The sequence below is a fragment of the Myxocyprinus asiaticus genome, chromosome 47, assembly GCF_019703515.2.
Source record: "Myxocyprinus asiaticus isolate MX2 ecotype Aquarium Trade chromosome 47, UBuf_Myxa_2, whole genome shotgun sequence".
Classification (NCBI taxonomy): domain Eukaryota; kingdom Metazoa; phylum Chordata; class Actinopteri; order Cypriniformes; family Catostomidae; genus Myxocyprinus; species Myxocyprinus asiaticus.
Window position 1 is genome coordinate 9763187 of NC_059390.1, and position 17934 is coordinate 9781120.

The following is a 17934-nucleotide window of genomic DNA, read 5'->3' on the forward strand; positions in this document are numbered from 1 at the left end:
ACTGTTTACGGTTACCATGCAATGTAGCAACCTGGCACAATAATATAAAATGTAATTGATGGAAGGTCACAGTTGGGCGTCTATTTTCAGATCTGATATCAAAGCTGGCACTATCTGCATTATATGACTGAATATAACACACGTTTTAAATGCATCAGCATGAATAGAAAGTTTCAACAAAAATCATCTGAAGCTTTCTGATTGTGTTTTGGAGCAACAAGAGTGCTTCAAATGACTTGGACCCATCCGCTCTTACAGATTTCTCTCTATGCTGCCCTCACCTCAACTGAAAACTGTCTCCATCTAGTGGCATCGCCACTGTGCATGTATCAATGGTGAAAGTAAATCGATAACCTGAGCTATGGAAATATCCGCAACACTTTCTCTTAATCGTTAAGCTCAGGTTACGCACCACCATTCAGCACTGAGTTTCACTGAATTATTTTTTCTTTTTCTTTTTTAATTTTTATAATAACTCAGAAAGAGAGCCATTGAATACCTTTATGCAATGCGATATAGTTTGTATATCCTTTCCATTTATATCCTAATCAAATGCAATGAATAAACATTTACGCATAATGTACGAATAGTGTAATACAGCCTGTGTGAATGGTGTACTATGTACCACTATAGGCTGTGTTAACCGATGCCCGAAACACGTGACACGTCTCCAATGCGCCGTGAGCAGAGTGCAATTTGAACTCCACCGCAGACTCACAGATTTCTGTCGGAAGCGGATGAAGCAACTTCCACGGAATCATTTGTTGCTGGTTTAACTAGAACTCGAGCGAACTTTTAGTTCACGCTACAGCTAGACCCTGCAAAAGGATTACATTTAGGGGAAGGGGAAAAAAAAAAAAAGAGAGATAGGAGAGTGCTATTTTTCAGCGCTTTGAATAGACTACTGAACGCACACTTGCAGGGGTGGTCTTGCTTTTCTGAAAGGACTACTGTAGCAGTTTTCTCCAAGAGCGCCAGTGTGAAACACAGAAGCTGGGGCTGATAAAATAGCCTTGGACAAATGCGACGGACTGTTGTGCCTGAATCCTTTACCTGACTTCTAAACTTGTTGCTTTTGCTCTACACCAGCTACGGAGACGCATTTCAGATACTACTGTGTGCTTATTTGTGTTTGACGGCGGTAAAAAAAAACAAAGGGAATCCAAAGTGGACTAACTGGTGATATATATATGCAAAAACCTCCACTTCTGAACAAAACGTATTTATGAGGAGGTAAGTGTTGTTTTTTTTTTTTTTTTTTGTTTTTTGAGCAATGCATCCTGAAGCATTCATGCTTGAATGAGAAGGCGTTCCTTTTACGCATACACACCACCATTCATTTCTGCGCTCAGAATCACTATCATTCCACCGTGCCGTTTGAATACAATCACGCTTTGATCTGGAAAAATAAAATGCCTGGTAGCTATCATTATGCAATCTTCTGCTGCATGTGAACAGTAGTCTTCTTTGAACTTTACATCCAGTGGCTGCGCATTGTGTCTCTCCAGATGTCCTTCCCTTGAGTGGCGGATCTGTGAGCGCAAAACGGAGCACCGACTCTGCTTCAGTTGCACCGGGTCGCGCACATTGGGTCAGCATGGCAGCTGGAGTCGCAGCGTGGCTACCATTCGCGCGCGCCGCGGCCATAGGATGGATACCTGTGGCGAGCACGCCGATGCCGCCTCCACCACGGGAAAAGAGGCGAGGTCAGGACGGGTTCATAATCTTGAACGTCAGCGGCACAAAGTTTCAAACTTGGCAGAATACTTTGGAGAGGTACCCCGACACCTTACTGGGAAGCACAGAGCGCGACTTCTTTTACCACGAGGAGACAAACGAGTACTTTTTCGATCGCGACCCGGACATCTTCAGACACATCCTCAACTTTTACCGCACCGGGAAGCTGCACTACCCTCGCCACGAGTGCATCTCCGCGTATGACGAAGAGCTGGCCTTCTTTGGCATAATTCCCGAGATAATTGGTGATTGTTGCTATGAGGAGTACAAAGATCGCAGGCGGGAGAACGCTGAGAGAATTCAAGACGATGAAGAAAACGAAAGCAATAAGGATTTGGTGCCGCCGGATATGTCGTTCCGCGAGTCCATGTGGCGCGCTTTTGAGAACCCTCACACGAGCACCATGGCGTTGGTGTTCTATTACGTCACGGGCTTTTTCATAGCCGTCTCCGTTATGGCCAACGTGGTGGAGACGGTCCCGTGCGGTAACGCGCCAGACAGGGTCAAAGAGATCTCGTGCGGGGAGCGCTACGCGCTCGCGTTCTTCTGTTTGGATACGGCCTGCGTCATGATCTTCACAGTTGAGTACCTGCTCCGTCTGATTGCCGCGCCCAGCAGGTACAAGTTCGTCAAGAGCGTCATGAGCATCATTGACGTGGTGGCCATCATGCCTTACTACATCGGCCTGGTCATGACGGACAACGAGGACGTGAGTGGGGCCTTCGTCACCCTCAGGGTCTTCAGGGTCTTTCGAATTTTCAAATTTTCGCGGCACTCTGCGGGACTGCGCATCCTCGGGTACACGCTCAAGAGCTGCGCGTCTGAGCTGGGCTTCCTGCTCTTCTCGCTCACCATGGCCATCATCATCTTCGCCACCGTCATGTTCTACGCAGAAAAGGGCTCGTCCGCCAGCAAGTTCACAAGCATACCGGCGGCTTTCTGGTACACCATCGTCACCATGACAACGCTGGGGTGAGTTGCTGTTGTTTCACTATGATCCGCAAACCTCTGAATTAGTTTGTTTGTGCGCATGATCTCCTGTCAGCACTGCTCCAGATTGCTTTAAAGCAGATTATTTTACACCAAAGCATCCCGAAAATAGAGAGCTGAAGGTAACATAAATAAAGAGCAGGGAGAGATCAATAAAAGTGTATAAATATAAATCAAAGAAATAAACACACAAAAAGTTATCCTAACGTTTGTGTATGGTTGTGCACTACCTAAAACAAAAATTCTATTCCCGTAAAAAAAAAAAAAAAAAAAAAAAAAGCTTTCCTGGCTTTCTGGGAACGTTAGTTATTAGTTCCCAGAACGTTCTGGGAACCACGAAATTGTCATTTGGCCTCTCTTTATCTCCCTACATTCATATCCACAGACATAATCAAAAAGTAAATTTACATCTTTTACAATGCCATCAAGCAGCAGGAACTTTAACAGGTTGTAGTGTTTGATTTCTGTTCAGTCACTGGACACACTGGGAGACAGGGGCAAAAAGGCTGATTCTTTAACATGAAGCACTGAAGACAATAACAATAATACACCCCCACTGATGTGTTATTCATTTATTAATCCATTCACTCAACGCCTCAGCGTGGCGTCTCCGAGCCTCCTACAGTCGCTCTCCATGGTGCTGAAGCTGCCCGCTGCATCTGACGGTCGCCCCGTGGCTGCGCTCTGCACTGCTCTGGAAACGGTCGCGGGGTTGCTGGCGGGCCGACACAGTCCTGAGTCACTCTTTTAGGGATTAATCAAACCGCATGATTCAATACATTTTGATCGGCGCGCCTTTGAAGTGCATTACTGTGTGTGTCATAACGCACATTGCGAGTGACAATCTGATGCCTTTGCCTGGCTGATAGGCTGTACATTACAGATCTGAAGTAAATTTGATTTCGCTTTCGATTTAGAATGTTTTTTAGATTTAAGTTTGGACTAGTTTTACCCAAGTTCACTGTGTGAGTAATGTTCTCCTTGAACCATTAAAGGGATATTTCACCCAATATAAAACTTCTGTCATTGTTTACTCACCCTCATGTCATTCCACACCCACATGATTTTCTTCCTTATGTGGGACACAAAAGACAATGTTTTTGTGCAGACTCTGTCACTATTCACCTTCATTCTGTGGGAAAAAATATGGAATGAAAGTTAACGGTGATTGAGGCTGTCAGTCCCTTAAATTCTGAAGGTGACTAAAATGTGAGAACATTTAAATTTTTTGGTGAACTGTTCCTTTTAATATTTTTTTTTTTTTGTTTGTTTGTTTTGCCTATGGCAATGTGGAAAATGTACTGTACATGCTTGAGATATTTAAGAGTTGCTGTGCTTACTGGGTTGCAGGTTCGAATCTGACCTGTGCCATGCCCAGATCCCATTCCCCCTCTCTTTCCCTCTACTTTCCTGTCTGGTCTACACTGTCCTGTAAAGAAAGTATGAGGTTTGGAGACAGAAGGAGTGAAAAAAGAGAGAGGGTTTACTATCAGTATGTATTGCCCTGTTCTATTGCGAGCAATTTGAGTCATACCGTTTCTCGCCTGACAAATCGGATGACATCAATAAGAAAATGAAATTATGGTCTGACGCTCAGCGCTGTCTTAATGGTGGGAGCGGTATGTGTGAGTGAGTGTTAGGGTGAGATGATGACTTGTCAGAGCCAGCTGGTTATGAACTATGTCTTCCAAACAGACCCGCAGCTGCAGGGTTTCAGTGATGCAGCCCATATAACCGTCTCCTCTCTCTGCAGGCAAGAATGCTGTTCCTCATTTCAGATTTTATTGCTTTGCCTCAGTGAGCCCATCAAGAGGAATTTGCAGGGTGTGGGGGGCAGGCACTACTGCAGAGATCTGACCTGGTAAAGTTAAGTTCACCCTTTGATGAGCGAAAGCAGAGGCTGAGAAATTAGATATTGGGGTGTGTCTTGACAATATTTCATGTTTTATTGATTACAATTTGATCTCTATGAAAACAGATGCCACACAGTCTTCCCTCCCTTTTAAAGGAATAGTTTACCCAAAAATAGAAACTGTGTCATCATTTACTCTCCCTTATGTTGTTCCAAACCTGTATGGCTTTCTCTCTTCAATTGAACAGAAAATAGTAATATTTGAAAAATATTCACATAAGAATATCTACAGAATTTCTTTTTCGTTTAATGAAAGTGAATGGGGACTAGATCTGTCAAACTCCAAAATGACAAAGGATATCCATAAAGGAAGTACATACAACTTGTGTGTTGTACTTTTACTATATTAAAAAGGTGGCCAGGATGCGTCCATTTTTTGTATTACATGGAAGAAAAGAAGTCATACAGGCTTGGAATGACGTGGGTAAGTAAATGATGACAGAATTTTCATTTTTGGCTGAACTATTCCTTGAAGAGGCAGTGTAGTAATGAGAAACTTTGCCTCTTTTAGTGTTGAGATCTCATCTTCTTATTGCACTTTGAGTTAATCTATCACTCTGTGTTATGTCTGAATTCTCATTTCCTTCCCAACTCTCCTTAAACACACACACATCCTTTCGCAGGGCTGAAGTGAGTGTCCAGTCCAGAGATTGCTAAAGGACTTGCTCTGACTGAACATAGCCTGGCTCTCTGAATGTGTGCATTACTTTTTAATGCTTAATTTCCTACACTGGAGGAGGTGGATGACATGGATAGATCCGTGGCTTGAGGAGCAAGGGGAGGGATTTTAATGAGGTGGCTGCTTTAGATTATGTGAAACAGGTTTTGAGTTTAGATTACTTGTAATGAAGCCCCATGCTCCAAAGTGCAATTGAAGTTTATGAACGTTTCAAATATCAGTGCGGTTTCACTGAGATAAAAGCCAACATTAAAGCAGCGAGAAAGTCAAGGTTGCTACTAGATTATATTCAGCCCTCTGGGACCTTCAGTCTGTCCGCATGAGTGAATGATTGAGTATTTTAATTACTCGTAAAGATAGCCTCAATCTCGCGGAGCTCTATGTAAGATACCTGAGTGTCTTAAATGGCTTTAGCCCTGCACAAAATCCCAAAGTTATGGATATACCCACCAGGGTCTGCTATTGTTGTAAGTCTCGTTTTGATCTAGATGAAGTGGGTTCTTTTATCTCTTGCTGTGCCTAAAGTATGCAACGAGCTTTACTCCATGTGCGTGAGATAACCAGTGCTCTGTTTTGCCACGTATCCCCCATTTGGAATAAGATCGTGATGGCAAGAGCAGGCAAGTGATGTTCTATTAAACCTGACTTAGAACAGCTAGAGGTATTTACTCCACAATATATCACAATGCTCACCGGAGTATTGAAACAGAAGTGCGTAATACCCCAAGATCTGAACTCATCTGGCAAAGCGCTTGCACCGATTTCAGAGATAAACGTGAATTGCTTGCATTCTTTTTGGTTAAGGGAATCATATCACAATTTTTTTTTCTCTGAGTGCAGTCGCCTAATATAACATATGGCTATAAAATGTATACGATTTCAGAATGTACACAATTCCATTGGCAATGTTCATATACTGTACTGTATATATTTACATTATATACTAAAAACTGTAATATTACTTGAGTAATGGAGTAAAGTTTTCTTTGACAGAGGTCAAGAAGTCCCATAAATATATATATATATATGTGGACGGTCATTTGTTCATGCATATATCTATTGTATGTGACTTCGCAAAGTTGCAGGGCAACTCCGTTTTAATAAATGTTTTGTTTTTTCAACAGGATAGAAAGTTTTAAGTTCTGAAAGTGATAGTGTGTTTTTATAGTGCATCAAGATCTTTTACCTTATGGAATTAAAAAATTGATTCTATATGCTATGACCCATTTAAAACTCATTCATATACTGTCATTTGCAACAAGTATGTGATCCGGTGTTGATGTCCAGACTTCACAGAGTTCTTGAATGGGTATATGCAAAGAGGAGGAAGGGAGAGGGACGGGATGTGACTTTGGTTCACAGCACGAATGGCCTCCGCTTCACTGGCCCCTATCGCCTCTTTAATGGACTCATTTTCTGGCATAGGCTGATTCTGCCCAGCCCAATGAAATCAGCAGCATTTTAATTGGTTTATGCACTGTCAAACGGGATCTATTAAGTGTGCAGCTGTCAGAACTGAAGACATGCAGATATGGGAAAGAGAGAGAGGTGAAGGGGGGTAAATTCATCAGCATTAACGCACTTGGGTACACCAAGAATGTCTTGTAAATGAAATGCCCTGTGATCCTCTACAATACCCATCATTCTTTTCACAGAGATGCACTTAACCATGTTCACTTCTTTCTTTTCTGCCCATCCTCCAACCCCTTTTCTGCCTTTTTAGCTGCTCCTCCTCTCCTGCGGGGTTATGAAGGCACATAAAGAGTTCTTCCAAGAGGTTGTAAAGAGATTTATGGAGTAACATGTTCACTCTATTAAAGTCCCCTCTCATCAGGTCACTTAAGGCCAAAGGCTTCAAAGCCCGCAAGCTATATCTCCCTTCCCCAGGATACGTTTACCTTGGGGATTTGGCAGATTAATCTACGAAATTCATTGTGGCCACAGTAGGTTAAGCAATAGGCTTAATTTACTCTAAGGGGACAGGATCACAAGTTCAAAGTGCATTCGAAGAGGCTTTGGTGTGCTTTTCAATGGACTGAACTGTCTTACTCAGAACAGGGTGAGAGGTTGCTTCATGGGAGGTCATGAAGACAGGGTTGTGTTGAGGTATGAGATGTGAAATGAACTCATTATTGCATCTCTAAAAGCGTACTAAAAGCGGTGTAAGGTTACCCTCATTAGCACACCCTGAACAGGCATTGCACAGTAAGAGTACGGCCCTGGAGAAATGCAATGATGCAGGTTTATTATTGATGATCCTGATCCTCTCATGTGTGTCCATCTAAACACTACTGAGTGACAAAGGCCTGCACCCAAATGCTGCCTGAAGCCCTTATGGTCCTCCAAGGAGTCCAGACTTTGATGATGTAATGCTGCATAGACTTTCGGGAAGACATCCACTGTGGAATCGGCTTGGCCAAAAGGTGCATTGAGGATTATATAGCAATTATCACAAATTGGACACCCTTTGGTCTTGTGGACATCATGGACATGGACTCGGACGACCCATGCGTGTAGAAAAGTAGGCTGCATGCGGACAGTCTGCGCATTGTGTGCTGATGACAAAATTTGCATCATGCACACTGTGTGTGAGATGTACTTGGGGCCAGGTGCGCATTAATGCATGGGCTTACACGGGCTGAAGCCCAAAGGCCCACAACTCCCATGAGGCCCAGATTGCGGTGTCCACCACCCCATTTTCCCCTATCCATTTTCCCCTAGGAACTCGTCTAAACGCTTTCAGCGCAACCATGAAAGGTGTCCGTGTAGCGCATGTTCATCGCACAGCAGTTTATTTTAACATTTGTGGATTGGCCCCATTCACCTCCATTGGAAGTGCCTCACTGTAAGATTTGCTTTTTATTAAAGAAAATTGAGCCTGTTATATTCCTTTCATTAAAAAAAACAAAAAACAAACAAACAAAAAAAACATTTATGCTGTTGTTTTTGGTAAAAAAACAAAAAAACAAAAGTGCTGCACAAGTTTCACAGTATGAAAACAGTAATGAAAAACATTGATGATGATGATGATGATGATTATTATAATTATTATTATTATAAAATAATTTAATGTTACGTTTTTTACATTACTATTATTATTATTGCTATAGTTAATATTAAAAAATGCTGTAATATTACTGTATTTCTGTTGTAATGTTTTCAAATTCTCGCATCTGGTCGAACCGAGTTTTTTTGTTGGTGCAAAAATGACAATTCTGTCATCATTAACTCACAATTAAGTGTACCATACCTGTATGACTTTCTTCCTTCCATGGAACACAAAATGAGATGTTTGGCAGTATGTTGGTCTTAATCACTTTTCAGTTTCATTGCATCTGAAAGTGAATGTGGGTGAGTAAATGACAACAGAATTGTCATGTTTGGGTGACCTACTGTATCCTTTTAATGCGTATTTTTACCAACAAGCCAATTTGTGGTGCCGATTACACCCTTTAAGGGTCAATCTGAGGAATCACTGTTTGAGGTTGTGCTTTTGACCACAACGAACCTCCTCTGGCTTGTAATTTGATTGTTTGCCCACAATGTCCCTCAGAGGTCAGATTTATGACATGCCACCAAAGCAATAACCATTTCAGAAAATGGTTGCAGAGGGAAAATAAATTTTATTTTCTTTTTCTTTTTTTTTCTTTTTTTTTTTAAAGATGGACATGACAGGTTTCATATCACAAATAGGAGCATGAAAGAGAAGCTGTATTTAAAAGATTTACACTGCAACAGGGAAATAAAAAGCACAGAATGAGGTAATTAAAGGCTCTTTGTCATGTGGAATAACCCCTGTGGTTTTGCTGTAGAGGCGCTAACACTATTCATCCATTCATTTCATACTCGCACTATTACTCCACACCGAGAGGCTAATTGGACTAGCATCTCTCTCATTCCCTCTGTCTGTGCCTTCTTCCTTCCCTACCATCCTTTTTTCTCCCTTATTGCTCGTTCTTTCCTTTTACTTAAGTCATCTCTTCCCTGCCCCCTCTTTTATTCTGCGGTTTCTCCTTTTTGTTTCTGCTTTCTCTCTGTCTTTGTTTGCATACATTTAGCTGCTCTATGATGGTTGAACTGGCCATAAAATGTGAAATGATAGTGGAACATGTGCTTCTTGAATGAAAGAACTCCTCAGGTGCCTGACTTTAAACACTTGAACGAAATGGAGGGAAGTGTTTCCTTTTTTTTAAATTTTTTTTATTTTTTTTTTATTTTGGTACATTAATTAATTTCTTACCAGGCCTGTCTAAAAAAAAAAAGAAAAACTAAAAAACAATAACAACAAGGGAAGCAGTAATGGTAGTGGCATTTGAAGTACTTTAAACTCATGCAAATGTCTCTGCACACTTCAAAATATTCTAAATTAAAATACCCCCCATGTTCACAAGGATTACCTTTAAATACTTCAGAACTACAGAAGTTATGGCTCTGAGAAAGAGTGAAATATGAAACTTCAAAAGTATAGATTTTGTGCCCATGGTGATTAGATTTGAGATCCAGGATTGTGATGCTGGGATGAAATCTTGTCCTAATTTAGACAAATTCACCTCCAGATTCTCACACTGAAACCACATCCACACTTATCTGTTTTCGTTTGAAAACTCAGTCTTCAGTTTCCTAACGTCATCGTTTTCTATGTATTCTCTGTAAACATAGCGAAATCAATGAGTGTTGAAATGACAACGGATTAGTGTGAACTTCAACAGCAAAACAAAAACAAGAAACTGTCAGCCTATTTCATGAAACACGAGTGGAACGAATTTCTATGTAAATTGTTCATTAAACATGAAAGATTTACACTGAAATTACTTCTGCTCATGTTTCATGAATAAGGGGCTCTGAGAGTCTTTAAATGTATGCCAGGTGACAAGCTTCTGTATGGTAGTACACTTGGAAGGTGAGGTATTTAAACTGCAGATTTACTTGGGAAAGAACTGCAATTTCCATTTATTAGTGTCTGAATTCAGCCAATCCAGGATGCAAATCTTAATCCACAAACCATTCTGCTGCCCAGAATAATTTCTTAAATGTGCCTTTTAAAGCTCTTGTGGGATACACATACTCCCACATTTGCACGATAAACCTCTTTTTTAATAATCTGTCAATCAGAACCACAAACACGGGATTCTTTTCTTCTCCACCACCAATTTCGCTCTTTCTCTCTCTGTATTTCTATGATTCATAAACTATCTTCTCCAGGTGTTTTGTGCTAGAATTGAAATCATGAATTCATATGCATTGCTCTTTCTTTCTTTCTTTCTTTCCACCCCCCCCCTCAAGTGAATGAAGACACCTTGACAATCATTGGATGAAAGAGAGACAGAGTGTGTGTGTGTGTGTGTGTGTGTGTGTGTGTGTGTGTGTTTTGGGAGGAAATAATAATGAGTTGGCTGAAATTCAAAAGGGAACTGGGTGTTTTGCTAAAGTCTGCTAATACTGTATGAGAGGTTCATAAATAGCAGAAATAGACTGAAATGTGGTGGTGAATATATATTTCAGCTTTCAATGGAGATCTCCTGTGAAAGATGGAGCAAGACAGACATCTCTTCATTACAGAACCTTTGAACGGTACTTAAATGGATAGTTCACCCAAGAAGGAAAATTAGTTCATTAGTTTTCACTCTTATGTTATTCCAAACCCTCATCCTTTTTATTATTTATTTATTTATTTTCTTTTTCTGTGGAGCTCCAAAAAAAAAAAAAAAAAAAAAAAAAAAAGGCACCATAGAAGTATTCCATGAAACTCGCTATATTTCAAGTCTTCGGAAGATATATTATGTCTTTGTGTGAACAACAGACCAAAATGTAAACCATTATTCACTGATAATCTTTGATGTCTTTGACATCAAAATGGAATTTAGTCTTGCATGTGTAGGGACCAAAGTGCCACTTGTGATTCTTGATGCAAATGTGGGCTAGACAAAAGCTTTGGCTGAGAAGAAGATTGTCAGTAAATAACAACTTAAATTTTTGTTGTATGAAGTACTCGTATGTTTTTTATTTATGTATTTATTTTGTCCTTTTTAGAGCTTGAAAGACATTGCCACTATGAACTGTCATTGTATAGAAAAGGGCTGTTCATTTAAATTTCTATGATACAGCATATGAATTTGAAACCACATGAGAGTGAGTAAATAGTGACAGAATAGTCATTCTTATACATGTAGATTATTTATCCCTTTAAAGAGAACTAGGGAGACAACCGTCAGTCTGGAGTTGGCTTTTTGTCAGTGAATATTGATCAAGTCTCACTAGCTACAGAGGAGATGACCTGCAAACAGTGATCTGAGATCAGCATTTAACGGCTCACAGCTGCGCTCACACAGCATGCAGAAAAAGAGGAGAAAGACAAAGTGAGAATCAATGAGCCTGCAGTACCCTGCACCTGTGTGTATGTGTGTGTTTGTTTCTCACTCCTTTTAGCCACAGATGTTGATTTAATGACCTTGTAGGTTGGCACTAAAAAGGGAGTTAATAAATAATGATGTAAAAACAATATTCCTGTTTGAGCATGAATATTTCATACACATGCATTATTAGCATGCACAACTTTAATTTTTACTGGGTTTTTGCTAAGGTAGGCATCAGACTCATAGACTTAAAACTGAAGGAGGGACACAAGCCATAATGTATCTAGGGACCAGAATAGCATAGATACATGGATGTGGGCTCTTTTGACTTGGGCCAGTAATCAGCTTCCTAGTAACCACACAGAATACATTAGCAAAACATTTATTTTTACAGACCTTTTAATAATGACTTGATCTTTTTTGGATAAGTCATGAAAATGTACAGTTGAAATAGTATAAATGTTGCTTGTCTGCATGGGTTTGTGTTACAGTTTGTTCATTGTGTTGTCAAGTTGTACTGAAAAAGGGAAACTCTTTCTGAATGTTCTGTACATGCAGTCGGTCCAGATCACATGCGTTCACTTTTGACTGTCAGTGTGAATAAAGCAGGCTGGCTGGGATTTGGACTCAAATGGAGTGAAGCAGTGGGAGGATACAGTGTAACACTGCAAGTCAGGCAGAAAAATACTGGACTCTCCTTTTCTCTCACACAGACATGCACTAATACTATGGTTGGAATACAAGCACTTTAATAGGTCATTACACACCATATAGCACAACTGTCTCCATTTTTTTTCTCTCTTTTCTCTATTTCTCTATTTTTCTTCGTTTATTCCTTTATGTTTGCTTTGCTTTATTTAAAGTCGACATAAAACTCACCACCCATAATTTGGTGAAACTGAAGATTCAATATAAAAAAAAGAACTGTAGAGTGGGTCTTGGTTTTATCCATTGGGAATTATTTGGATTGTTGTGGTCTCTATTAGACAAGGGGAAGGGTTGAAAAATAAGAGAGCTTAGTGGCATCATGGGAGCAAACTGATCTGTGAATTCTGCAACACTAGGTTTAAAGTTCTTTAGCTGAAATCGGTCTGTGCCCCCCAGTGGCCAAAACCGGAAGTGTGTGAGCTCTAGTCTCCGAGTGAAATGTCCACAGAGTGGCTCCAAAAGCGAGCTGTAAAGCGAGTTGTTTTTGGTTGTAAATTATGTAAAACAGTCAACGGGAATTCATATTTTATTAACTCAGCCCCCTTTCCCAAACCCCAACCCTTAGTCTTAGCCCCCTAACCCAAACCCCTAAACCCCGAACCCGTGCCTCTGATGGTGCTTCTGCAACATGCTATTAGTCACGTCATAGGAAAAGGTAAACACATTTCAATTGATGCAAAGATCTCTGATGGGAGATGCCGCTTGTCAGTAATTCAAAGGGGAATCGTTTTCAAGGTACCGGAACATTTGGTAGTTCGAGTTGTTGAGTTCCTGTTTGATCAAATTGGAATGGTTGAAGATCATAAAAATATATTAAAGCTGAAGTATGTAATTTCTGCGACACTAGCACCACCAAATGGAATCAAAACAGCTTTCCTAATACGCTCATTGTTTGCTGTTGTTCAAACAGTCAGATAGTTCCACCTCAACTCATGCCATTCGTTCACCTTGTGTCCATGCAGCTCGCTCTAAAAAAACACAGGAATTTTATAGAGCCAGAGAGACAAAGCCTTTATAGTTTTTGATAAAATGAATCTCTGAGTGACTTAATTATAGTTGTCTCTGCATATTAAGATAGGAAAGAAGGAAATATTTTAACACTGAAAAAGTTACATATGTCTTAACTGGCAGACCCACCTGAGGGATGGAGTGGACACAACTATTATAGGATTAACCCTGAACTATAAAGGGTTAACCATGGTAATTCAGCAGAACTATCAACTATAACTCAAAATAGTTAGTTTATCATTTTAGACTTAGTTTCCTTCCTCAAGACTAAATTTAAACTGGTAAAACCCCTACAGGAATAGTTCTCAGGTAGCTGGATTCAGAGAAACTCGAGCTCTGCTGGTAAACTAACAGGTGTCATTAGATTACAGCTCAATGTCCTGGACCTTAAACACACCCTTTGTCCTCTGTGACATGTTCTGTAACAGGAACACATATCATACATGTAGATTATTTGTTCTTAATCTGAACAAATAGATATGGGCTGTAAACATTACATTTGATGATTTTCATGTTTATGTTAGATCATAGTTGGATTATGGTGTAATCCAAAGAAAATACGAAAAACTAATAAAAAGAAAAAATAAGAGAATGCTTAAGATGTGGATGATTAGCATAAATACACCATCTTTTATTCACATATCACTTGCTGACTAATTATGGTTCTGAACAACCAGTGAGAGACTTTAAATTATTATTATTATATGTGAGTAAAACCACAAAATCTCATCTCACCCTTCCTCAAGTAGCAAAAACCATTTGCCACAGTATGTCAGGTATTTTGTGAAATATTTTGAAAGTATGACAACATAATATGGCTTGTGGAATTGCTTTTTTAAGTTTAATTGAATGATGTCTGTTATTTATTTAGTGGTGGAAAAATCCATTAGAAAACACTGTCACTTGAAAATCAAAGCTAAAATGTAATCATGTTTTTGGTGTGGACTGATACATTACCGAGAAAGTTGCTTCTTGTAGCAGTCATGGATATAGGTCATTGCATTAGACACTCCTGCTATCTGTACCATGAGGCCTTATCAGTGTCCTGTACCCGTATAGTGCCATCATTCTAGTGAAGGAAAACCAGTGAAGATGGACAGCAGAGGTCGAATTGGACAGAAGGACAGTAACAGGAGAGCGACAGAGAGAGAGGGTGGCGTTTAGAGATTTGTATATCACCATGACACTTCATTGGAAAACAGAATCCATTTGCCACTGACTGTCCTTTCTAGTTCTGTCTTTTCCCTCGACAGGCCGTAATCACACAATTCACACACACCTCTGATGCTGTGTCCCAATATACACACCTGCACTTACAGGATATGTGTGGTAATGAACTGCCAGTCATGGAGTGAGAGAGTGCTGTGCAGTCAACATATAGACATGGACGGCAAGGGTGGTAAAGCCATAGTGAAATGCTGAATTAACTGATGTGAATACAAAGGTTGTGTGGCATTCAGAATTCCTTATAGATTCCAATTCATTTGCTGAATTTGAATTAAATATGAATTGAGGTAGCCTACTGAGTGCAAAATTGTAATTAGAATTTTAATTTAAAAGGAAAATCAAAGTAACTGAGGTGACTGAGGTTGCCATTCTGCCTAACATCTCCTTTTGTGTTCCATGGGAAGTCATATGGGTTTGGAATGACCTGAGTGGTGAGTAAACGATAACAGAATGGTTTTTTGGGGGGGTAAATTAACCCTTTTAAATTCGGAATTTTGCCCAGGCCTGATGTACATGTACACATGCACACACAAACTGCTCAGCATTCCCTGTGGGCTGAAGAGTTTTCTAAAGATGCAAGAAGAGGTTGTTTAGGTTGTGCTCTTTAATCGGAGCTTGGTCAGATGGAAGATAGAGGAAAAAGCGAGAGAGAAAGAGAGAGTGAGACGGAAGTGTGGAGTGGTGGGGTGGGCTCCTGTGGTGGCCTCATGTTTTAAACATCGCTGCCATTCACCTCACTGCCTGACATTCAGCAAACTCTCCGTCTGTTTAGCCTTGATAGTGTCTCCCGCCAGGAAGATCGCTCCTGTAACCTAATTATCATACACAGACATACACACATGCTCAAATCACCTTCAGAAGATTTTTTCAAACATTCACACACACCCATACTCTGTTCTATTTGATTCAGCCTCACAATGATTTTGCTGTGATCCGAGGTGTAATGGTAAAGTACATTTTAAGAAAGAATGGAAAATAAATAGGTATAAATTGTACTGATTTTAAGATATCATTGGTTTTCATAATTTTGGTCACATTTTAGTTTGGTCCTTATATTATATTTGTCTTGAAATTGCGTATGGTATATAACATTGTATTTACATTGATATGTAAAACTGTAGTACTGAAAGTGCTAAAAAAAAATCTTGTTCAACAACGGATCAACAACTGACTGTAAAGAACAGATTAAGTGGCAAATGGATTGCGAGAATCTTGGCTTTGGACACACATTGCATTGAAACGATCATGGCGCTAAACTTCCCTACCACAATTCTCAATTACTGGCTAATGAAATCTTAACATTTACCAGCCAGTGGATAATCACAGACATTTTTAGTCACATAGCGCAAAATTTGGTGGCATATGCAAATTATTTACTCACAGCATAGAGGGTTGCTGTATTAACATGATCACACGGGAAGTCGGTATGTTGATTCCGAGAGTTCTGGTACCCTTGGATCGGCCACATTAATCCGACTCACCGACAAGCGGCATGATCTAACAGACAGTTTTGCATTGGCTCAAGTGTGTATACCTTTTCTTTGGGAGACCCCAGTTCAGATACCGCATTGAAACCACGAAGTAATCTCTTTCACATAATCAGTGACAAGCGTGATTCGGAGGTTGTATTTTTCCCTCTAACATTACATTTTTACTCCACTGCTGGTTAGGTTTAGGGTTGGAGTTGGGGGGTATATTTTATAAAATTTGCATTCCTTTTTGCTGATTTACAGCTTGTACAGCTGAAAACAATTTGCTTCACAACTTGCTTTTGGTGCCACTCCATGGAAATTTCAACTGGAAAAGGGAGCTCACGCGTATCCATACACCCAACAACACTTTCTGCTTTGGCACCTGGGGGCAGTGTTTCACATTTCGGTAAGCACAGACCAATTTTACCTAAAGTAAAGTCAACGTACTGTTTCCGGTTTTAATGTGAGGTCAGTCTGGCTGTATAAAGTAAAATATCGATCTTGGGATTTTAAGAACCGATATTTGGATCATTAAAAAAAAAAAAAAAGATTGTGATTAATCGTAAAATCAAAATTTTACCCAGCCCCATTGACTATCCGGGTCGCGATATAGTAATATTGCAATTCTTTTGATTTTAGGTATCATTCATGCCTTTAGCACGAGTTATGCATTGTTTAACACTAAATATGACACAATAGAAGTAGAAATGCTTATCTTAGCACAATTATACTACAGTATGTGTGTGTGGTAAACATCTGTGTAATTAAAATGGTGGTCCTCACTTTGATGCCTTCACTGAGCAAAATCTCTGATTTGGTTTATGCTTCATTTCCAAGTGCATCAGTCTTGAAAATCAATTATATTCTGCCTGAGATGCAGGAATTGTGTCGCTTGAATTGAAATGGTGGAATTTACTTTAAATGTTGTGGCTAATGCATTTCACTCTGTTGCTGTGTGGGGAACTAAATGGTAAAGGTTGAGGTTTTTGCTGGTCTCTGTAGTGTGCATCACAGAAATCTATATATATATATATATATAGAGAGAGAGAGAGAGAGAGAGAGAGAGAGAGAGAGAGAGAGAGAACCCTGCTGTGATCTGAGAGAACAGTATGTGTCTTTGATGCTCTCACTGGGTGCCCATTCATTTCATATTTTACCTAACGGTCTGTATTTTCAAAGCTCTGCTCTCATCCACAGTGTTTAACCTTTTAAAGACTTTGTGCTCCCAAAAGTGATGAAACCATTATACGACTGCCTTTCACAAATCAGAAAGGACTACAAGGTGTATGTTATGCCACATAATTTATATTCATGAGCCTGATAAGTTTTATAATATGCCCCTCACACATGTCAGATCATTCCCATGCCCCTGCGTGCCCCTCTACTCCTCAAGGATATTGTTCTTTTAGAGCTCATTTACCACAGATTGATGCCCAAATAGGTTTATTCACAGTAAGCAAGAATTGCAACTCATGCGTATTTCAGATCTTGATTGGTTACTACACTACCACACCGAATATATTCTGATTGGCTTGAACTGAGTGATTGTAGCTTGCTATTGGCTGAAAATGTAGGTGCTAGGTTTTGTGCTATTGTGTATATGTGCATGTAGGTATCTCTACTGAAAGCTTTTTCGATGCCTTATTGCCCACACAGCGCCATTGTGACGACTCAGCCAAAACCGGCTCAAAACAATTTAGCTGAATCCTCGATACGCCTTTTAGATACAAGAAATAAAATAATAGCAAGACTGCCAAGGATCATTGATCCGCGGCTGGCTGTGAATATCAATGAAGTACCATTACACCAAGATAAATACATTTTGAGACTGTTGAGGCTTCCCTCTCT

At 40.0% G+C, this 17934-nt stretch overlaps 1 protein-coding gene across 3 annotated transcripts in view; it reads left to right on the forward strand.

Moving 5' to 3' along the window:
* Positions 1-746: 746 nt before the first annotated feature.
* Positions 747-17934, forward strand: part of LOC127436854 (potassium voltage-gated channel subfamily D member 2-like) — a 177217-nt gene continuing 160029 nt past the window's right edge. For all 3 annotated transcript variants that reach the window (XM_051691303.1, XM_051691302.1, XM_051691301.1), the window contains exons 1-2: positions 747-1233; positions 1509-2709. In XM_051691303.1, the coding sequence (XP_051547263.1) occupies positions 1598-2709 (1112 nt within the window). In that variant the 5' untranslated portion in view covers positions 747-1233; positions 1509-1597. The remainder of the gene's footprint in view (positions 1234-1508; positions 2710-17934) is intronic.